This window comes from Oncorhynchus gorbuscha, linkage group LG18 (genome assembly GCF_021184085.1).
Source record: "Oncorhynchus gorbuscha isolate QuinsamMale2020 ecotype Even-year linkage group LG18, OgorEven_v1.0, whole genome shotgun sequence".
Lineage (NCBI taxonomy): Eukaryota > Metazoa > Chordata > Actinopteri > Salmoniformes > Salmonidae > Oncorhynchus > Oncorhynchus gorbuscha.
Window position 1 is genome coordinate 12,842,186 of NC_060190.1, and position 24,561 is coordinate 12,866,746.

General features: G+C 45.8%; 1 protein-coding gene across 1 annotated transcript in view; it reads right to left on the minus strand.

Annotated features, from left to right (window-relative positions):
- Positions 1-8,875: 8,875 nt before the first annotated feature.
- The window catches only part of LOC124002459 (rhomboid-related protein 3-like), a 52,939-nt gene continuing 37,253 nt past the window's right edge, over positions 8,876-24,561 (minus strand). The window contains exons 5-9 of the mRNA XM_046309866.1: positions 24,404-24,552; positions 18,076-18,188; positions 12,470-12,570; positions 11,536-11,596; positions 8,876-10,998 (exon numbers count right to left, since the gene is read on the minus strand). Coding sequence (XP_046165822.1) covers positions 10,727-10,998; positions 11,536-11,596; positions 12,470-12,570; positions 18,076-18,188; positions 24,404-24,552 — 696 coding nt within the window. The 3' untranslated portion in view covers positions 8,876-10,726. The remainder of the gene's footprint in view (positions 10,999-11,535; positions 11,597-12,469; positions 12,571-18,075; positions 18,189-24,403; positions 24,553-24,561) is intronic.

The window sequence follows — 24,561 nt, forward strand, 5'->3', positions numbered from 1 at the left end:
GCTGCGGACTATGGGCGACTAAAAACCGAGATCCTGTCCCGGTACCAGCTGACTGCCAGAGATAGGGCTGTAAAGTTCCATCAATGGACCTATACAGCTGATCAACCCGTCCGTGCCCAGATCTTCGCCTTAATACGACTGACGAAACAGTGGCTAGAACCTGGAAAAGGAGTAGGACATGTGATAGAGACTCTCGTAGTGGACAAGATATTGAGAGAATTACCCAGTGACTTAAAAAGGGTTGTGGGGCAAGCCAACCCGTTGTCAGCCGACGACATAGCCCAGACGGTGGAAACATATTGGTCTACAGGGGAGCTGTTAAAAAGTGACAAGGAGGAACGGAAGGAGTCTTCCAATCCCGTACCACGACTCACCCTGGCGCGCCTGCCACCGAAACGTTCAAGCCCCCCCCGGAGGTGGGAGAAGTCAGCCACCACACAGCCGGGTCGGTGTTATAAGTGTCAGTCTCCCAACCATTATGCCCCACAATGTCCTAGCAAGGATGAGCCCATGGTCACGGAGTCGTCACTGCCTACCCCCACACATCCCGTTTTGAGGGGGCAGGATCAACACTGTTGGTTAGCAGAGATAGCCCCAGCCTCAGAGATTCCGGTGCGAGTTGAAGGACAAGATGTGGTAGCTATTCTCGACTCAGGAAGTATGGTTACGTTAGTAGAGGAGCGGATGGTGACCTCCGCAACACTGCTACCAGACAAAGTAGCCGTATCCTGTATCCATGGAGACACCCACTATTACCCCACTGTGAATCTGCCTATTCTCACTCCAAAAGGAAGGTGTACAGTCAGGGCAGGGAAAGTGCCCCAGCTGAAGGTGCCATTATTGATCGGGAGAGACTGTCCCCTATATAAGGAGCTTCGGCAGATGACGTTATGCACGGGAAGAAGGGGGACAGGAAAGAAGAGAATCTCCAAGCCCGAGGTAGTAGTACTACAAGGAGACGTAGCCGCGTCCTCGTCCTCTACTGCAGAGGAAGAAATAGCGACCCAACGTTTACGACAGATATTCCAGGAAACCACCGATGAAGACACCTGTGAAGGGTTATACACAACGCAGGAAGGAAGGAGCAACCAGGCACTAAGGGATATATTTGAAGCTCCATCCGAGGAGGGAACCTGGAAGGGATTCTCCTCGGTCTCCCCTGATGGGGATGTGGAACAACCTCCACATCCCTCTACTGAGGTTGACCTGCCCCAGGAATTAAAGGGACAGTTCGGCACCTCGCAGCATAGAGACCCAGACCTAAGGGAGGCCATGAGGAAGGTGAAGGTGATCGACGGGAGGAACGTCGACGGATCAGGTGAACCCCCTCTTCCTTACTATGCAATCAGGCGGGGTCTCTTATACTGGGTCGTACGACGAAGGGGGGAAAACCAGGAATTACTAATGGTGCCTAGACCATACAGGGATACAGTTCTACAGTTAGCCCATTCCCACGTCCTAGGAGGACACCTGGCACGAGACAAGACTATTGACAGAATCATGCAGAGATTCTATTGGCCCCGTGTCACCCGAGATGTGGCCAGGTATTGTAAGACGTGTGATCAATGTCAACGTACAGCCCCACGGCCACACCTACGTAACCCTTTGATTCCTCTCCCCATCATAGAGACTCCCTTTGAACGCATAGCTATGGACCTCGTAGGACCCCTCCCAAAATCCGCCAGAGGACACGAGTACATCCTAGTGGTTATAGATTATGCTACCAAGTTCCCGGAGGCCATACCCCTGCGTAACATGTCGTCAAAGGGAATTGCCAAGGAGTTATTCCTGATGTTCTCTCGTGTGGGCCTTCCCAAGACTATCTTAACCGATCAAGGAACCCCGTTCATGTCCCGGTTGATGAAGGACTTGTGTCGGTTATATCAGGTTCAACAGATACGTACAAGCATATTCCACCCTCAAACAGATGGGTTGTGTGAACGCTTGAACAAAACAATTAAAAGCATGTTGAGAAGAGTGGTGTCCCGAGACTGAAAAAACTGGGACATGCTTCTCCCACACTTAATGTTTGCCCTGCGAGAAGTACCTCAGGCATCCACTGGATTCTCTCCGTTTGAATTGCTCTATGGCAGACCCTGTCGAGGAATCCTCGACTTAGCCAAGGAGACCTGGGAGACCCAACCATGCCCCTTTCGATCCACAATAGAACACGTTACCCTGATGAGAGACCGCCTGTCAGCAGTGTGGCCCATAGTCAAGGAGCATATGGAGAAGGCCCAAAGGACCCAAGGCCGGGCCTATGATAAATCTGCGACCCCCCGTGAGTTCACCGTGGGAGAGAAAGTGATGGTGCTTGTGCCCACGGCCGAACATCGCTTGCTGGCGCAGTGGAGGGGGCCCTACGAGGTAATGAAAAGGGTCTCACCGGTCAATTACCTCATCAAGCAACCTGACAGGAGGAAGAAGGTCCAACTCTATCACATAAACCTGCTGAAGACGTACCATGGACGAGAAGAGGAGGTGGCTTTGATAGCCCTGAAGGGCAAAGAAAAAAAAGAGGCTCTACCACAGGTGCGCCGTGGCCAAACTCTCCTACCGGAGCAGTCAAGACAGCTAGACAAGCTGTTTATGAACTTTGGTCGAATATTCTCTCCATTCCCAGGACAAACAGATGTCCTGTTCCACCATATCCACACTGAACCCGGCAAGAAAGTGCATATCCGCCCTTACAGGATTCCTGAGGCTCGCCGAGTCATCGCTAAGAAAGAGGTGAGTGAGATGTTGAGGATGGGTGTGATCGAGCCCTCGACGAGCGAGTGGTCCAGTCCCATAGTCCTGGTCCCCAAAGCCGATGGTAGTATGAGACTCTGCAACGACTTTAGGGGCGTGAATGCCATCTCTACATTCGATGCGTACCCCATGCCCCGCGTGGATGAACTCTTGGAACGCTTAGGAAAGGCCAAGTTCATCACTACCCTGGATTTGACGAAGGGATATTGGCAAGTGCCGGTGGCTCCGGAGGATCGCCCAAAGACTGCCTTCGCCACCCCAGAGGGGCTTTTCCAGTATGTGAGGATGCCCTTCGGACTGCACGGAGCCGCTGCAACCTTCCAACGCCTCATGGATGCCATTCTACGGCCCCATCAAGAGTATGCAGCGGCGTACATAGACGATGTGGTCATCCACAGCGAGGACTGGGATAGTCACCTCCTGCGATTACGGGCGGTGCTCGTGAGTTTGGAAGCCACAGGGTTGACAGCCAATCCAAGTAAATGCTGCCTGGGCCTGTCCGAAGCGGAATACCTGGGGTATACCGTGGGGAATGGGAAAATACGCCCGCAAGCAGAGAAGACCAGGGCAATTCGTGACTGGCCTCGACCCCGGACCAAGCGAGACGTTCGGGCCTTCTTAGGGATAACAGGATATTATCGCCGTTTTATCCCAGGATATGCAACCATTGCCAACCCCTCACAAACCTCATCAGGAAAAACCTGCCAAACCAGGTAGAGTGGAAAGACGAGGCGGAAGAGGCCTTTCAATTGTTAAAAGATGGCCTGTGTTCTGATCCCGTTCTACAGGCTCCGGACTTCTCACAAGAGTTCATTGTGCAGGTCGACGCCTCGGATACAGGGCTCGGGGCCGTACTAGCTCAGGGTGAAGGTGAAGCAGAGAAGCCGATTCTCTTCATTAGTAGGAAACTCAGCGATCGGGAACAGAGGTATGCGACCGTAGAGAAAGAGGCCTTAGCCATCAAGTGGGCCCTCGATTATCTCCGGTACTACCTACTGGGTCGGAGGTTTGCATTAGTTACTGACCATGCGCCCCTCACGTGGATGGCTGGTAAGAGAAACAATAACAACAGAATAGCCAGATGGTTTTTGTCTTTACAACCGTTCTCTTTCCATGTCATCCACAGGGCCGGATCGAGGAACGGGAATGCAGACGCGCTGTCCCGACGCGACCAAGACGGTGCGTCTGGCGCCCGACCCTCCGGTTCGGTCCTGGGGGGGAAGGTATGTGGAAGGACCACTAGAGGGCAGGCTGGGCTCATGGATAGTAGCCCAACAAAGCATGGGAGACCAGGTAACCAGAGTCAATTAAGCACAGCTGACGGTACTAATGAGATACTCTCCTTCCCCTATAAAAGAGAGAATGGACCCAGCAGAGGAGGGGAAACTATCTCTGGAAGATGGCCACCGAGAGAGAGAAGCTGTGCTGAAAGAACCACGAAGACGGTGACAAACCCGTGATTTATGTTTGTTGTAGTTTAAAGATTATCCTATTGTGTTCTTGTTTCATCTGGAGAAGAAGATGTGTGTTTTTTCCTTGGAAGATTTTTCATTGATTATGTTAATGTTTTTGTTGACAAAATACCCTCAATAGAGAACCGTGTTCAATCAGAAAAACCTACTCCTGACTCGTTTATTCCACCTTCCAGCTTTAGAGTGACGCCTAATTACTTTGTACGCTCACAGTACATATAAATACATGGATGAGCGATGGCCGTGCGGCATAGGCAAGGTGCAGTGCATGGTATAGAATACAGTATATACACATGAGATGAGTAATGTAGAATATGTAGACATTATTAACGTGGCGTTATTTAAAGTGACTATTGAATCCATATATTACATTTATTGAAGTGGTCAGACATTTGAGTCTGTATGTTGGCAGCAGTCACTCTATGTTAGTGATGGCTGTTTAACTGTCTGATGGCCTTGAGATAGAAGCTGTTTTTCAGTCTCTCGGTCCCAGCTTTGATGCACCTGTACTGACCTCGCCTTCTGGATGATAGCGATCTTTTTGTTGGTGGTTGAAGATATCCCTCTAGTGGTGAGGGGGCTGTGCTTTGGCAAAGTGGGTGGGGTTATATCCTTCCTGTTTGGCCCTGTGCGGGGGTGTCCACGGATGGGGCCACAGTGTCTCCTGACCCCTCCTGTCTGAGCCTCCAGTATTTATGCTGCAGTAGTTTATGTGTCGGGGGGCTAGGGTCAGTTTGTTATATCTGGAGTACTTCTCCTGTCCGATTCGGTGTCCTGTGTGAATCTAAGTGTGCGTTCTCTAATTCTCTCCTTCTCTCTTTCTTTCTCTCTCTCGGAGGACCTGAGCCCTAGGACCATGCCCCAGGACTACCTGACATGATGACTCCTTGCTGTCCCCAGTCCACCTGACCGTGCTGCTGCTCCAGTTTCAACTGTTCTGCCTTATTATTATACAACCATGCTGGTCATTTATGAACATTTGAACATCTTGGCCATGTTCTGTTATAATCTCCACCCGGCACAGCCAGAAGAGGACTGGCCACCCCACATAGCCTGGTTCCTCTCTAGGTTTCTTCCTAGGTTTTGGCCTTTCTAGGGAGTTTTTCCTAGCCACCGTGCTTCTACACCTGCATTGCTTGCTGTTTGGGGTTTTAGGCTGGGTTTCTGTAGAGCACTTTGAGATATCAGCTGATGTACGAAGGGCTATATAAATCAATTTGATTTGATCAAATCAAATCAAATCAAATTTTATTTGTCACATACACATGGTTAGCAGATGTTAATGCGAGTGTAGCAAAATGCTTGTGCTTCTAGTTCCGACAATGCAGTAATAACCAACAAGTAATCTAGCTAACAAGTCCAAAACTAGTACCTTATAGACACAAGTGTAAGGGGATAAAGAATATGTACATAAAGATATATGAGTGAGTGATGGTACAGAGCGGCATAGGCAAGATACAGTAGATGGTATTGAGTGCAGTATATACATATGAGATGAGTATGTAAACAAAGTGGCATAGTTAAAGTGGCTAGTGATACATGTATTACATAAAGATGCAGTAGATGATATAGAGTACAGTATATACATATACATATGAGATGAATAATGTAGGGTATGTAAACATTATATTAGGTAGCATTGTTTAAAGTGGCTAGTGATATATTTTACATAATTTCCCATCAATTCCCATTATTAAAGTGGCTGGAGTTGAGTCAATGTGTTGGCAGCAGCCACTCAATGTTAGTGGTGGCTGTTTAACAGTCTGATGGCCTTGAGATAGAAGCTGTTTTTCAGTCTCTCGGTCCCAGCTTTGATGCACCTGTACTGACCTTGCCTTCTGGATGATAGCGGGGTGAACAGGCAGTGGCTCGGGTGGTTGTGGTCCTTGATGATCTTTATGGCCTTCCTGTGACATCGGGTGGTGTAGGTGTCCTGGAGGGCAGGTAGTTTGCCCCCCGGTGATGCGTTGTGCAGACCTCACTACCCTCTGGAGAGATTTGATTTGATTTTTGTCTTCCTGTGACATCGGGTGCTGAAGGTATCTGGAGGGTAGGTAGTTTGCCCCCGGTTTGTGAGTGTTTTAGGTGTCAAGCCACATTTCTTCAGCCTCCTGAGGTTGAAGAGGCGCTGTTGCGCCTTCTTCACCACGCTGTCTGTGTGGGTGGACCATTTCAGTTTGTCCGTGATGTGTACGCCGAGGAACTTAACTTTCTACCTTCTCCATTACTGTCCCATCAATGTGGATAGGGGGGTGCTCCCTCTGCTGTTTCCTGAAGTCCACAATCATCTCCTTTGTTTTATTGACATTGAGTGAGAGGTTATTTTCCTGACACCACACTCAGAGGGCCCTCACCTCCTCCCTGTAGGCTGTCTTGTCGTTGTTGGTAATCAGGCCTACCGCTGTAGTGTCATCTGCCAACTTCATGATTGAGTTGTAGGCATGCATGGCCACGCAGTCATGGGTGAACAGGTAGTACATGAGAGGGCTGAGAACGGACCCTTGTGGGTCCCCAGTGTTGAGGATCAGCGGGGTGGAGATGTTGTTTCCTACCCTCACCACCTGGGGGCGGCCCGTCAGGAAGTCCAGGACCTCGTCCAGCTTAATGACAATTTTGGAGGGTACTATGGTGTTAAATGCTGTGCTGTAGTCGATGAACAGCATTCTTGCATATGTATTCCTCTTGTCCAGATGGGATAGGGCAGAGTGCAGTGTGATGGCAATTGCATCGTCTGTGGACCTATTGGGGTAGTAAGCAAATTGGAGTGGGTCTAGGGTATCAGGTAGGGTGGAGGTGATATGATCCTTGACTAGTCTCTCAAAGCACTTCATGATGACAGAAGTGAGTGCTACGGGGCGATAGTAATTTAGTTCAGTTACCTTAGATTTCTTGGGAACAAGAACAATGGTGGCCATCCTGAAGCATGATGGCACAGCAGACTGGGATAAGGATGATTGAATATGTCCGTAAACACACCAGCCAGCTGTTCTGCGCATGCTCTGTGGATGTGGCTGGGGATGCCGTTTGGGCCGGCAGCCCTGCGAAGGTTAACATGTTTAAATGTTTTACTCATGTTGGCCACGGTGAAGGAGAGCCCACACGCTTTGGTAGCGGGCCGTGTCAGTGGCACTGTATTGTCCTCAAAGCGGGCAAAGATGTTTTATTTGTCTGGGAGCAAGACGTCGATGTCTGCTACGGGGCTGGTTTTCTTTTTATAATCCGTGATTGACTGTAGACCCTGCCACATATGTCTCGTGTTTGAGCGACTTTACTTTGTCTCTAACCACCCTTAGACTTAGGGAAATGTAAAACTATCCTATTTACTCAATGAGTTTTATTTGCTCATATAAAGTCTGTTATGGCCAAGTATACTAAGAATGTCATCTGTGGGGTAATTAGTATTACCGAAACCAAATATAAAAACTTTGGGAGCAATGCCAGTCTAAAGAGGTGTATTCTACCTGTAAGATTTATGGGGAGATTGATCAATTTAATTAGATCTGCTTTCAAGTTGTTGAGTAATGAGATGAAGTTATCTTTATGTGTTTTTTCTTTGTTTTAACCTATTAAGCAAATACCTAAGTATTTCATATTTTTTTGTGGTCCACTTAACGGATTGCTGTAGATCATGAGTTATTCTTTTTATTTTTCCTATGGCAATTATTTAAGTTTTTAGAGTATTCCAGAAATATTTTTAACAATGGGGGCATTACATTCAATATTAGTCAGGTATATCAGGAGATCGTTGGCAAATAAGTTTAGTATATATTCATGTTTACCAATACTGATACCTGTTACGTTCGGGTCCTCTTGTCCAATTATTTCTTGGTTCAATTGCCAGTGCAAACAGGAGGGGGGAGAGAGGACATCCCTGTCCGGTGCCCCTTTCTAAAGCAATTTATTCAGATATTGTATTATTTGTGTATATTCTTGCTTTAGGATATTTATATAATATTTTTATGAAATGTATTACTTCAACTGGAAAGTTGAATGCTTCCAAAGTTTTTAATAGAAAACACCACTCAAGACGGTCAGTCGAAAGCCTTTTCAACATCATCAGCCATTATTGATGTCCTCACGCATTTCATTGATTACTTTGACATCAACTGTTTTCTCAAATGCCTCTTCGGCTACTCAGGCTAGAGCTCTCGCCAAACACCATTTGGAAAGTTCATCCGGTTTTGTGACCGAAACAGCTTTGGTCCGAGGAGGTCTCTTTGCACTACAGGGGGTCGGGTGATCCCTGACCACAGAGAAAGACTGCTGTGTGTGTCTGGACACTATGATGTTTGGAGCGAGGACACAATTGGGTTTGTTTGGATATCTTCACAACACTGAGGCCTTTTCTCTATTGGTCCCTTGTTGCCTCCATTGTTTGCCTATGTGAAAGAGGCCTTAGTCTACTCTAGACAATCAGTTTGCTGAACAGTCATCGCAGTTCAAATGTGTTGCTAAAAAACTGTCTGGCTGGGGAAGTTGGGCAATAGGGATAGTGTGTGTGTGTGTGTGTGTGTGTGTGTGTGTGTGTGTGTGTGTGTGTGTGTGTGTGTGTGTGCGGGAGGGGGGGGCAGTAAAACAAAAGGCATTCAATGAAAATGGTCTTTCAAAACACTTGTGCAGGTTGAATCATAAATAACACCAAGAGGTCAGAATACGTTTCATTATAAAAACAGTTTAATGTATTCCAGTACAGTATTTACATATCAAATCTACAAAATATGCACATGTTAAAATATTGTCAGTTACCACTATGTTCCGTATCATAGACCTTATAATATACAATCAACAAATGTTAAATACACAGGATATTTTACACATCACGATGTAGACCAATTCAACAATCAACAACCAGCTATTGTATGTTAACATATTAATTGGTTAATACTTACAGTCTTTCTTAGTATTTATTTTGTGTGAAGCGGCATAACGTGAGGTTAAGTTAAAGTAAACTCTTGAGCTAGACTGGGTGCCAGTCTGTTCCTGGTGCCATGTCAACTCCATGTCACTCATTGTCATGCCAAACATCTGTGGCTTGACAATGACAGCAATGGAGTTGGTAAGAGCACAAACAGATCTGGGACCAGGCTAATTTGAGCCTTGGTTGGTTGAGATGCGACGTGTTCTCCTGTTGAAGCAAACACAGCATCCAATACAACATGGCTTAGCTTTCTCCTTAATAAGGGCATTGACAGTACAGTACTAACTGAAGGCTAACTCTGGAGGGAGGAACCTATTCACATGCAGCACCATTTCCACAGTCTGTAACAGAGTTCAATATTGAATACCTATCAATAAGTCTGTGCCAGAGGGAGAATGTTGACATTCAACTCAACCAGTACTCATCACAAAAGGCAACATATTCCCCTATTAATAAAACAGTACATGTTCTCTGTAGTGCTCCGTCTTTTGTATGCTATTGGTTAAGGGTGGGTTTTGGCAATGGTCAGGAACACACGGTCAGGGTTTGAACCGCACTTCTATCTTTGTTTACATTTACATTTACATTTAAGTAATTTAGCAGACGCTCTTATCCAGAGCGACTTACAAATTGGTGCATTCACCTTATGACAACTTCCATTTCCATTTGCACATAACAGAATAATGTAAATCAGTGTAACCCGGATGATACTGTCCTCTTCTCCAATACTGTCCACTCCTCCAGTACTGTGCATGCCATACTGTATAGGTGAGAACTCTCTCTCTCACACACACACACACACACACACACACACACACACACACACACACACACACACACACACACACACACACACACACACACACACACACACACACACACACACACACACACACACACACACACACACACACAGCTTTGGGGTGACAAGAGTGCTTGACACAGTTAAGACTTAGAGCAAGACACACCAAAGGCAACAACAAAAATGTAAGCCTGAAAATATCTAGCTTGAGTTCCCATCTCATTCTGCTTCAGCCATTTGTCTTGCCAGACATATTGTGAAAGGCAACAATGTACACGTAGCATCGTTGAATGTATAAACAGTCAGGTAACCAGACAAAAATCAGGAAGTTGGAACAAACCCATGTCACATCAGATGTACTCAGTACAGTGTAACATGTCAACAGTGGAACATTTCATGGCTTCATTTCAGATAACAGTACTATAGTATGACAGATTGGAGACATGGGTATCATCACAATCTCCAACCCTATGAAATTGTCCTTTATTGAAGCTAACTGTCATATGAACCTCTTTCTTACAGTTTCAGGCACCATTGGATTTAAGAGGAGATGCCGACATACTCTGTTCCATACAGTACTCTAGAATGAAGATACAAATTCTGAAGTCTTGGACCTAGATTGTTATGTTCCATCGGATCTGAGGTACGCAGTTGGCCCTCTCAGTTTTCTCTGAAAAGCCCAACTGGCTTAGCATGCAGCCCTGCACTATTGAGACCAGACTTGTTCAGAGGCCTATGGGGCTGGGGGAGGGGGGTGCAGCTCATGTAGCCACCTCTCAGAGCTCAAAGCATGGGGGGGAGCCGGACGTCCAGCAGGCTGTAGGCGAAGACGTTCCAGAAGACAGCACAGAGGACAAAGAGGAAGTAGACGGAGAAGAAGATCCAGAATAGAGACTGCTCTTGGAGACGCTGCTCGTAGTTCTGGAGGACTACAACCCCCAGGGTGAGCCCCACCATCACACCCCCCAGGTGGGCCACAAAGCTGGGGTTGGGGCAGGGCGGGAAGGCCGGCGGGTAGAACCGCAGCCACACGGCACGGCCGAACTCCACACTCACTGACGGGGGTGGAGAGAGAAGGGTTACCATAATGCTGGTAATAGTCCTGTTTCCATAGTGAACAAGTGATATTGTTATTTATTATTTTATTTTATTGTAAATACTGCTATGTTTATCTCTTACAAATCTTGGTAACTTGCCAAATTGTAAGTGTAAAATAGTGAAAGAAAGTGAAAAATAAGAAGTTGGTTAGGTACTATAAAGGTTAAGACCACAACAAACCCGTCCTCGTTGCTCACATTAATCTTACCAGTAAGGTATGTTCTTTCTAACTGTCTATTGCTAGCCACAGGGCCCTTCCTGTCTCCAAACCTACATCCACCACGGTACTAACTAGGTCAAGAGCAAGGTTATTGTAACAGTACGCAAGACCGGAGTTCCCTCTAGCGACTTTGTTTTTTAATGATCCAAATTAACAGCGTGTTGGTTTTGGTTACCTGCAGGCTGTGGCTAGTCACACAGTGGTGTAGGGACTGACTGGGGTATCTCAGATCGGATTTGAATATAGAGAAACTTCAGAGTTTAGACAGACTTACTGCAGACCAGAGCCATGGCCATCCGGAACAGCTTAAACTGACATTTCATACCCGACCAGTTCTGGGGAGAGAGGAGCAGAGTGAGTTGATGAGAAAAGGAGTGAGAGAGAGAGCAAGATAAAGGGTTCATGATTCAGGCCAGGGGTTTTCCCATGTTAGAAAACATGGACCTGGGTTTGTCCCTGACCATGTTACCTGACCAGGAAAAACACCTGGCCCTATTAATAATGATACTATAATCCATGACACTAAGCCTCGTTCATTTCCTACATAAGATAGTAATGTAACAGACACTTACTATGTCCAAAGCGACTTACAGAACTGTCAACATTCAGAGTGACACATAGATTACAACAATAACATATCTTTCCCCTTCCATGATAGCTTTCAGAGCCAACAAAGACATCATGTGATGACCCTTGACCTTCTCCCTATTCTTGGTGTTGTAGGAAATTTGTCTGAGAGGAGGAAGCACCACCGAGGATTGTAAAGGGCCCACTGGTGTAAATATTCGATGACAGGGACCATCCAATTATATAGACAGCAGTATGGCCTTATGGCCCCTACTTCTAAGGTTATAACCTTGTAGGGTAGTATGCATGGATTGAACCAATCAGAGCACAGCTAAGGTCAAAGGTGAATTTACTTGCAGGCTCAGAATGGGAGAAAATCAAGTTATATGACAATTATCTAATTACACTCTAACACTATGCAGTGCACAACACACACACACTTTCAACACTAGATAGTCGACACACCCTTCCACTCTTTGTAAATGGGAAAGCTGAAAGGCAGGAATGTATGGAATCCATAGACTGGGCCCTAGAATGCCCTGCTTTGATGCCACATGATGAATGTCTGAGCATGATAGTAATCTCATGACAAGAGGGCTGCTCTGAAACGCACGCACGCACAAACACACACACATCCTTACCATGACGACATTGGCCAGGTGTGCTGAGACCAGGGCATAGACTCCTCCTGACGACCCCACCACCGGAGCAGTCATATCAGTGACAGAGACGGCCAGGGAGCCTGCCAGGGTCAGAGGTCAGAGGTTAGAATCAATCAAATAATCAACATACACAACCAGCGACAGACACAACCAGAACAACATACACAACCAGAGCGACAGACACAACCAGAACAATAGAGAACTGCTTGCTGAGGGGGAGTATTGAATTACACATAGAGAGAGAGAGTTCCTAGTGTTCCCTAGGAAGGTGTGTGGACAAAGGAGTTCTGACACACTCTATATGCAGGCATGTGTGCGCAGACACAAGTGTACACGCACGCCTGCCCCCCTACCAATACACACTATACCACAGGGGTCTTTTCTCCCCACTCCTTAGCTCTGTGTCCATTGGCTGGCTTGCTTGAATTATGGATGCTAACTACATGAGACGCACCTGCCTACGCAGCACTGGGGAACATGTGGGGTGATGAATGAATCTCAAGTGTGTGTGTGTGTGTGTGTGTAGGTATGGCTGCTGTCATGAAGAGTCTGCTCTATGGGAGCTTCACAATAGTAGCCCTATCCTGCAGTCAAATGACCTAGTGGCCTCACGGGTGGAATGTCATTCATATTTTTCATAATTAATCAACATAATTTTTAAAAATCCAGCCGAAAATCCAGTGTTTCTATTTCAAACGGTTTTGTTATATTTCAGTCTTCTGTGACGTATATAAAGTGTACTATTGGGATGCAAAGTCAAAATGTAATACAATCAACTCTATATCTATATTTTAAGCCCATAACCATGTGTGTGAGGCGTATACTTTTGTTTCCAAGTAGATTTGTTTAAGGCTACAAAGAATCACTCTGTGTGACTCTGATTCAGCCCACTGCAGTAAAAGGTTAAATCACCATTCGATAATAAGTCATTACAATCAGGCTGCTGTTTCTGGAAGGAAAACAGCCAGGGGTGAGCCCAGCCACACACACACATGCAGTGGTGGAAAAAGTACCACATTTTCATACTTGAGTAAAAGTAAAGGTCATCAAGTAAAATTCTACTTGAGTAAAAGTCTAAAAGTATTTGGTGTTAAATATACTTTAAGTATCAAAAGTAAATGTAATTGTTCAAATATACTTAAGTAAAAGTATAAATCATTTCACATTCCTTATACTAAGCTAACTAGATGGCACCATTTTCTTGTTTTTGTCATTTATGGATAGCCAGGAAGACATTCCAACACGCAGCCATCATTTACAAATGAAGCATGTGTGAGTCCACCAGATCAGAGACAGTAGGGATGACAAGGGACGTTCTCTTGATAAGTGTGAGAACTGGACCATTTTCCTGTCCTGCTAAGCATTCAAAATGTGACTGTTGGATGTCAGATAAAATGTATGAAGTAAAAAGTATATTATAAAAATATAAATAGTAAAGTACAAATATGCCCACAAAACAACTTAAGTAGTACTTTAAAGTATTTTTATTAAGTATGTAAAGTACTTAATAAAAATACTTTAAAGTACTACTTAAATTGTATATGTGAGGTCATACAAATACACATGCATGTACATATGTGCACACACACACACACACACACACACACACACACACACACACACACACACACACACACACACACACACACACACACACACACACACACACACACACACACACACACACACACACACACACACACACACACACACACAAGAGGCCCCATTCCCATACTGACAACGGTTTCTTTCCGTCAGGCATTTGAGGGAGATGAAACACAAATCGGATCTACCTTTTTAGTGTAACATTAATATTCCTTTAAGGAGGACAGTGAGGAAGTACTGTCTGTCAGACTAAAAGAGAGAGCATCGAGACACTGAAGACACACACACACACTGAGACCAAGCAACCACTACATCATCACTTAGAAGTTTAACAGTACATCACATCATCAATTAACTAGAAAAGTATGAATGTACTGTATTATCTGAAATACCTGAACTAGCTGTAGTAGTTAGTGCTCTTCCTGAAGTAGACATCAAAGCAGAGGAGGTGTGTGTGTAATTAAAATGTATTTAAGCATCAATCACTGAATGGAGATCTAAGCTGATAATTACATGTTTCCTGAGACACACACACGCACACAGTAACACACACAGAGATAGCGAGAAAGAGAGAAATACACACACACACACACACAGAGAGAGAGAGAGAGAGAGAGAGACACACACACACCTGTTAGACAACACACACCACTCTGGTTCCTCTGCTCAAGGTGTGTGTGTGTGTAGACAGATAGGAAGACCATTATTACCACAATTATCTCTGTTAATATAATTGTTTTACCACTGTAACAACCCCCACACCTACTAAAGGACTTCCTTCCCTTTGTAGTCTCTCTGGAGGCCCTCTGGGTCAGTTGTTGGGTGAGAAACTGACATGTCATCTATCTTGTTTGTTGGTTAAACTTCCAAACTAGGACATAGTGATGAATCTTGCTGCCAATGAGGGAATACTACGTTTGGCCACATTATCTACACAGCATCAGTGCTACTCATCATCAGAGAGAGGTAGAGTGGATACAGGAAATACCCCAAAGTCCCCACAAGGGTAGTAAAACAAGGGGACATTTCGCCGGCCTGCACAAGGACAAAAACATATTTTAGGCTTAAGGGTTAGGTTTCGGGTTGCAAATAGGGTATGGGAGGAATTAGGGTAAGGGTTAGGAGTTAGGGTTAGGGGTTAAGGAAAATAGGATTTTGAATGGTAATCAATTTTAGGTCCCAACAAGTATAGTAAAACATGATGTGTGTTTTTGTTGTTTGTGCCTGCGTTCGATCATGAGTCTCTCTAAGTCACTATTTGGATGTCCCCCCCTCTTTTACGCTGCTGCTGCTCTCTGTTTATTATCTATGCATAGTCGCTTTAATAACTTTATCTACATGTACATATTACCTCAATTACCTCGACTAACTGGTGCCTCCGCACATTGACTCTGACCAGGTACCCCCTGAATATAGCCTCACTAGTGTTATTTTACTGCTGCTCTTTAATTATTTGTTCCTTTTATTTATGATTTTTTTGGGGGTATTTTCTTAAAACTGCATTGTTGGTTAGGGACTTGTAAGTAAGCATTTCACTGTAAGGTCTGCCTACACCTGATGTATTCGGCGCATTTGACAAATAAAATGTGATTTGATTTGTATTACAGCCTTAAAAGCCCATATTGAGTATTGACATCTCGCTGGACACCTGGGTCCCTATTGACCTCTGACCCGGTTGGTACAGCTAAGCACTTATCTCCACCATAACAACATTATCCCAGACAAAACAACACAGAAGACAACCTCCCTCTACACACACACACACACACACACACACACTTGCAGTGGGTCGATATCTAATTAACCAGCAGGTTCCCGTGGGGACAGTGGCTCTCTCAGTACCACCACCGTGTGTGTGTGTGTGTGTGTGTGTGTAGGGGTTTTTAGCTACAGGCCACCACAGCTGGGGCAAAAGGCTTCTGTGTACACACCCATCTTCATACACAACCAGATATAAAACCTCATACATATATACAATATTTAACTCCACCAACACACACGCCGTAAAATAAACACACACACAAACTTTACACACACACATGGAATAGGGCTCCCTAGTGGCGCAGCGGTCTAAGGCACTGCATCTCAGTGCTAGAGGTGTCACTGCAGACCCTGATTCAATCCCGGGCTGTATCACAACCGGCCGTGATCGGGTTAGGCCGTCATTGTAAATAAGAATTGTTTCGTAATTGACTTGCCTAGTTAAATAAAAGGTACAAAATTACACTCTCTGCTGGCAATCCTCTGCCCTTCTACAGTTTTTCCCACCCACAGGGTGTTATATCCTTGCTAAATATCCCCAAACATCAACCATTTCCATCCAAATATTTCCACTCTGAATGTTTCCTGAGCATTTAGTTTCCAGAGGGCAGCAGGCAGAAATCCCTGATAATGTTTGTTTGGCTCCAGAGGTAATTCAAGCTAAAGCTGGATTATCGCTCCACTCCTCATGTACACTGCATGATAAGCAGGCAGTGTAGAACATACCCCATGGTCACATGGTAATCTAGTGAGCACTGAGCCATGCTGAGCCAAGCCGCACTGGGCCAGGGGGGAGAGGGGAGCCCTGGGCACTCAAATGACATTAGCAACTAATGTCACGAGGGAGCTAGCGATGACATTTGCCTTGAAAGCCTCTTCCTCTCTCTGATGCATAGCATCCCAGTAGGCTTGGTCCTCTTCCTCTCTCTGATGCATAACATCCCAGTAGGCTTGGTCCTCTTCCTCTCTCTGATGCATAACATCCCAGGAGGCTTGGTCCTCTTCCTCTCTCTGATGCATAACATCCCAGTAGGCTTGGTCCTCTTCCTCTCTCTGATGCATAACATCCCAGGAGGCTTGGTCCTCTTCCTCTCTCTGATGCATAACATCCCAGGAGGCTTGGTCCTCTTCCTCTCTCTGATGCATAACATCCCAGTAGGCTTGGTCCAGTTCCTCTCTCTGATGCATAACATCCCAGGAGGCTTGGTCCTCTTCCTCTCTCTGATGCATAACATCCCAGGAGGCTTGGTCCTCTTCCTCTCTCTGATGCATAACATCCCAGGAGGCTTGGTCCAGTTCCTCTCTCTGATGCATAACATCCCAGGAGGCTTGGTCCTCTTCCTCTCTCTGATGCATAACATCCCAGGAGGCTTGGTCCTCTTCCTCTCTCTGATGCATAACATCCCAGGAGGCTTGGTCCTCTTCCTCTCTCTGATGCATAACATCCCAGTAGGCTAGGTCCTCTTCCTCTCTCTGATGCATAACATCCCAGTAGGCTTGGTCCTTCCTCTTCCTCTCGCTGATGCATAACATCCCAGTAGGCTTGGTCCTCTTCCTCTCTCTGATGCATAACATCCCAGTAGGCTTGGTCCTTCCTCTTCCTCTCGCTGATGCATAACATCCCAGTAGGCTTGGTCCTTCCTCTTCCTCTCGCTGATGCATAACATCCCAGTAGGCTTGGTCCTCTTCCTCTCTCTGATGCATAACATCCCAGTAGGCTTGGTCCTTCCTCTTCCTCTCGCTGATGCATAACATCCCAGTAGGCTTGGTCCTCTTCCTCTCTCTGATGCATAACATCTCAGTAGGCTCTCTCTCTCTCTCTCTCTCTCTCTCTCTCTCTCTCTCGTGTTTTCTCTCTCTCTCGTGTTTTACTCTTTCTCTCTCTCTCCTCTCTCTCTCTCTCTCTCTCTCTCTCTCTCTCTCTCTCTCTCTCTCTCTCTCTCTCTCTCTCTCTCTCTCTCTCTCTCTCTCTCTCTCTCTCTCTCTCTCTCTCGTGTTTTAAGATGATTCACTTCCCCCTCTCTCTGTTGTTCTGGACCGGGGGGAACATTGATGCTCAACAAGAAAGCCTGTCAGAACACAAGCCCATCTGTCCCAGACATACGTGTTTTCTGAATGACTGTTATCCAAACACAGTGGGGTGAAGCCTGATAGCGGGGGGTTGAATGTGTGTGCATGCACTTGTGCCATGTGTGTGTGTACCCTAATCCAGTACTCACCTGCCAGTACACCACACACGTAGACCAGTCCTATCCTCAGCGCTCCATGGACCATCTCTAGAGGGACTCCCACCAGCAGCTGCATGGCCATATTCAGACCCAGGTGTTCTATCCTGCTGGGTCACAACACACAGCCGTCAGTTAGAAGACTGGACGCATCCACACTCATATACAGTTTATGGTCATATTATCTGTTTCTAACCTGGAAGTAGGAGGCCTGATCTAGGATCAGGTCCCTCTGTTCATGTAATCTCATGAATTATGATCTAAAAGGTCAAACTGATCCAAGATCAGCATTCCTACTCTGAGATGTTCTATGAATACGAGCCGGACATTTTTTTAAAGTCCCTATATTGAATGCCTGTATAGCTTTTAGAATCCGTTTGTAGGAGAGTAAGTGACATAAAGTAATTGAATCTATATCAGTAACCTCTCGCTCAATGAGCACCAGACTAAATTCATTGTCATTAAATAAGCCCAACTCGATGGTCGTAGAAAGTGATGGATGGAGGGATGGCAATGTGTTGCTGAAAGAAAGTCGTGCCCACAGAGCATGTAAGACATTTAAACATAGATTGATTATCCAGTGAACATACTGTAATAGTCTCCCCTGGGGGGACTTACAGTAGCTCTAGGAATCAGCTCATACCGCCATTATCAACAACAACACTTGACTAAGGACCAATGGTGACTGGGGATAATATGCTTCTGGAGGGAAAGGAGTTAGCACGTAGGCTTTACTACTACATCCGAGACTAGGCCAACTGTGTTGCAGCTGTGCTATTCACTGGTTTTGGCTCTAAAGAACACCCCAATAAACCTCCTGTAAAACTTTTGTAGATGATGTCTCAGTATTGATCCAGCATTGCTTGGCTCCTGCTGCCATGTGCTGGCAGTTGACACATTTGATGCGTCGTCATCATTGGCTGAGATCCTGCAACGATGATGCAGGATCCCTAACAGGCTTTGGCGGTGTCCCTCCTCTCCTCTCTATCTATCTGGCCGGCCGTGTCGTGACCTGTCTGACTGTGATAAGTCTGACATATTACACCCCTCCACAATGTAATCCCTTCACTGGGGTCAACAACACTGCTTCCAATCGACAACAACACAAACAGAATGCACATATCAGCCCAGAAACACCACAGGACATCACTCCACGAACCCTACAGGTAGGACTAGCTGCTCTGTCTGGTAGGTCTAGGACAACTAATTTCATTTGTATTATTTTAGTCATTGTTTTTAGGGGGTCTAGGACAACTTTAGTAGGTTACCATTGACTAAAGACGAAGCCGTTCCCCAGCCACTTATGACTTGAACCACCCCTCTGTTTGACCACATTTTGGCTGCTTAACTCCTTATGTTTTCATCAACATAAAAGCAGGATTTGGCTTGTTTTCCCGCCTTTAAGCTGGAATTGAGTGTACAGTGCAGCAGCTCAGTGAAAACAGCATTGCGTTCTTTGTTTTCCTTTGTGGTTGTCTAGAGAATGACAGTGATCCGTGTATCTGTGCCATTGTTATGAGACAACGGAATGTCTTCTCATAGGAATGTGTGTGTGTGTGTGTGTGTGTGTGTGTGTGTGCGTGCATGTGCGTGTGTCTTCTCATAGTGCGTACATGCGTGTATTTGTATGACGTCATTGTTATGAGACAACGTGTCTTCTCATAGTGTACATATGTACATGCATGTGTATTTGTATGACCTCATATATACATATACATTGTCATTGTTATGAGACAACGGGATGTCTTCTCATAGGAACGTGTGTGTGTGTGTGTGTGTGTGTGTGTGTGTGTGTGTGTGTGTGTGTGTGTGTGTGTGTGTGTGTGTGTGTGTGTGTGTGTGTACATATGTACATGCATGTGTATTTGTATGACCTCATATATACATATACATTGTCATTGTTATGAGACAACGGGATGTCTTCTCATAGGAACGTGTGTGTGTGTGTGCGTGAGTGAGAGAGAGTGTACGGAAGCATCCCTCTGGGACTGGTTAGCGCTGGTAAATGAATAGTCCTTTTAATCTCCAGTGGAACGTCCTTGTGTATTTGGACAGGGCCTTGCTTCTCCACAAGCCAATCAATATCACCCTTGTCTCATTGTCAACTAGAATGATTCTCTCACTACAGCATGAGGGCTCTTGTCTGCTTCAACAAAACAACTCATAGATTTGATTCTGTTTGGGGATTTGTTTCTATGGATACATCCGCTGTAGGGGTTTTAAACCAATATGTTCATAATATCTGAGGCTGAAACACACTGTTCTTTTGGGGGCCTAGTTTTGGCATGCTATCGTCGCTATGGTATAAATGGGATAGTTAAAGTATGTCCACCAAGCTGGGACAGAGAGAGGGAGAACTTCTGTGGCACCCACATGTGTCAGTGCTGAGTACGGGCCCTGTGGGCATAAAGGACACAGTGTGTGGTTTCTGTGTGGATTCTGTGTGGACAGCAGTGTGTGTGTGTGTGTGTGTGTGTGTGTGTGTGTGTGTGTGTGTGTGTGTGTGTGTGTGTGTGTGTGTGTGTGTGTGTGTGTGTGTGTGTGTGTGTGTGTGTGTGTGTGTGTGTGTGTGTGGCAGTCACAACACTGAATGACCTCTCCTACACACACTGCTGATAGAGAGCCAGAGCTTTGGGACGTTAGATATTTGGTGAAATTCCCAGCAGCCTCAGCCTCTCTCAGAGCTGTGTGTGTGTGTGTTTAATAATGGATGGCTTGCCACGACCATGTGCTCTCATGAGGAGGCCGATGTGGTGTGTGTGGGAGCATAATCTAGAGGCGAAAGAAACGTACACCTATTTCGGCGAGGTGCTGGCTAGGGAAGTAAAGTACACTTACAAATTAAAGGAGAGCCGCACACTAGGAGCTCAGGTGCAATAATTTAACAACCTACTAATATCCAACGTTTCGACAGACAAGCTGTCTTCATCAGGGTATGATCATGGTAACATAATCATTTGGAAAGGAGACAGCTGATACTTAAGTGATATCATGACACACACACATCCAGGAATAGATTAAGAAGCACTGCTCTACAGAGCCATAGAGTAGATATGACAATGTATGTACAGCATACAGTGCATTCGGAAAGTAATCAGACTCCTTGACTTTTTCCACATTTTGTTACATTACAGCCTTATTATAAAATTGATTAAATCATTTTTTCCTCTCATTAATCTACACACAATACCCCATAATGACAAAGCAAAAACAGACATTTTTGCAAATGTATTAAACATAAAAAAACAGAAATACCTTACTTACATAAGTATTCAGACCATTTGCTATGAGACTCGAAATAGAGCTCAGGTGCATCCTGTTTCCATTGATCATCCTTGAGATGTTTCTACAAGGCACAGATCTGGGGAAAGGTATCAAAACATTTCTGCAGCAAGACTCTTCCTAGAGCTGGCCTCCCGGCCAAACTGAACAACGAAGGGAGAAGGGCCTTGGACATGGGGAGGTGACCAAGAACCCGAGCTCTACAGTTCTTCTGTGGAGGACAACCATCTCTGCACTCAGCAGCACTCCACCAATCAGCACTCCACCAATCAGGCCTTTATGTTAGAGTGGCCAGACGTGTTAGAGAAGCCATTCCTCAGTAAATGGCACATGACAGCCCTCTTAGAGTTTGCCAAAAGGCACCTAAAGGACTCTCAGACTATGGGAAACAAGGTTCTCTGGTCTGATGAAACCAAGATTGAACTCTTTGGCCTGAATGCCAAGCATCACGTCTGGAGGAAACTTGGCACCATCCCTACGATGAAGCATGGTGATGGCAGCATCACACGACTTGATTGACAAACATTAGAGGTTAGGATTCGGGGAGGGCCAGGGGAAGACTGGGACCAGAAATCGGCCCTAGCATTTTTAGCACACTGGCTAATTTTTATTATCCAGATAATGATCATTTTGTGCAAAAACCCAAGTTAGACAGACCCACGGGGCTAAAAATGGACCAGCCCATCTTACATTTGCCCAAAATGCCAGATAGTCAGTCTGCCTCTAGGGAGGGCTAATCAAGTGGATAGCTGCAAATTTTCTACTTTATACTCGGACAAAACAGAGATGCTTATTCTAGGTCCCAAGAAACAAAGAGATCTTCTGTTGAATCTGACAAATCTTGATGGTTGTACAGTCGTCTCAAATAAAACTGTGAAGGACCTCGGCGTTACTCTGGACCTTGATCTCTCTTTTGACGAACATATCAAGACTGTTTCAAGGACAGCTTTTCCCCATCTACGTAACATTGCAAAAATCAGAAACTTTCTGTCCAAAAATGATGCAGAAAAAGTAATCCATGCTTTTGTCACTTCTAGGTTAGACTACTGCAATGCTCTACTTTCCGGCCACCCAGATAAAGCACTAAATAAACTCTAATTCGTGCTAAACACGGCTTCTAGAATCTTGACCATATGATCATATTGCTCCAGTGCTAGCCTCTCTACACTGGCTTCCTGTTAAGGCAAGGGCTGATTTCAATGTTTTACTGCTAACTTACAAAGCATTACATGGGCTTGCTCCTACCTATCTTTCCAATTTGGTCTTGCCGTACATACCTACACGTACTCCACGGTCACAAGACGCAGGCCTCCTTACTGTCCCTAGAATATCTAAGGAAACAGCTGGAGGCAGGGCTTTCTCCTATAGAGCTCCATTTTTATGGAATGGTCTGCCGACCCATGAGAGAGACGCAGACTAGGTCTCAACCTTTAAGTCTTTACTGAAGACTCATATCTTCAGTAGGTCTTATGATTGAGTGCAGTCTGGCCCAGGAGTGTGAAGATGAATGGAAAGGCTCTGGAGCAACGAACCGCCCTTGCTGTCTCTGCCTGGCCAGTTCCCCTTTCTCCACTGGGATTCTCTGCCTATAACCCTATTATAGGGGCTGAGTCACTGGCTTACTGGTGCTCTTCCATGCCGTCCCTAGGAGGAGTGCGTCACTTGAGTGGGTTGAGTCACTGACGTGATCTTCCTGTCTGGGTTGGTGCCCCCCCCACGGTTGTGCCGTGGCGGAGATCTTTGTGGGCTATACTCGGCCTTGTGTCAGGATGGTAAGTTGGTGGTTGAAGATATCCCTCTAGTGGTGTGGGGGCTGTGCTTTGGCAAAGTAGGTGGGGTTATATCCCGCCTGTTTGGCCCTGTCCGGGGGTATCGTCAGATGGGGCCACAGTGTCTCCCAACCCCTCCTGTCTCAGCCTCCAGTATTTATGCTGCAGTAGTTTATGTGTCGGGGGGCTAGGGTCAGTTTGTTATATCTCGAGTACTTCTCCTGTCTTATCCGGTGTCCTGTGTGAATTTAAGTATGCTCTCTCTAATTCTCTCTCTCCTTCTCTCTTTCTTTCTTTTTCTCTCTCGGAGGACCTGAGCCCTAGGACCATGCCTCAGGACTACCTTGCCTGATGACTCCTTGCTGTCCCCAGTCCACCTGGCTGTGCTGCTGCTCCAGTTTCAACTGTTCTGCCTGTGGCTATGGAACCCTGACCTGTTCACCGGACGTGCTACCTGTCCCAGAACTGCTGTTTTCAACTCTCTAGAGACAACAGGAACGGTAGAGATACTCTGAATGATCGGCTATGAAAAGCCAACTGACATTTACTCCTGAGGTGCTGACCTGTTGCAACCTTGACAACCACTGTGATTATTATTATTTGACCCAGCTGGTCATCTTTGAACATTTGAACATCTTGGCCATGTTCTGTTATAATCTCCACCCGGCACAGCCAGAAGAGGACTGGCCACCCCACATAGCCTGGTCCACATAACCTCTCTAGGTTTCTTCCTAGGTTTTGGCCTTTCTAGGGAGTTTTTCCTAGCCACCGTGCTTCTACACCTGCATTGCTTGCTGTTTGGGGTTTTAGGCTGGGTTTCTGTACAGCACTTTGAGATATCAGCTGATGTACGAAGGGCTATATAAATAAAATTTGATTGATTGATTGATTGGCCATGTTCTGTTATAATCTCCACCCGGCACAGCCAGAAGAGGACTGGTCACCCCTCATAGCCTGGATCCTATCTAGGTTTCTTCCTAGGTTCTGGCCTTTCTAGGGAGTTTATCCTAGCCCCTGTGCTTCTACACCTGCATTGCTTGCTGTTTGGGGTTTTAGGCTGGGTTTCTGTACAGCACTTTGAGATATCAGCTGATGTAAGAAGGGCTTAATACATTAATTTGATTTGATCAGACTGTCCCAATATTCATACTTAGCATTAGCATGCACGATCAATACATCACCAAATACTAAGTAGTATGCAAGTATGTATATTTGGACATAGTCTGATTATATGAGGGTCTTACCCTCCCCGAGCCAGGCTAGTTACCCACCCTGCATGCATGAAGGCGTAGCTGAGGTATCTCCAGGCCTGAATCCGTAGCTGGGGGTGGTATGGCAGTGGGCCCCTTAGGAAGTGGGGACTGGACACCTGCAGCACCCAGCGGTCCAACTGCAGGCCATAGTACATGAACACTGCCACCTAGAGGAC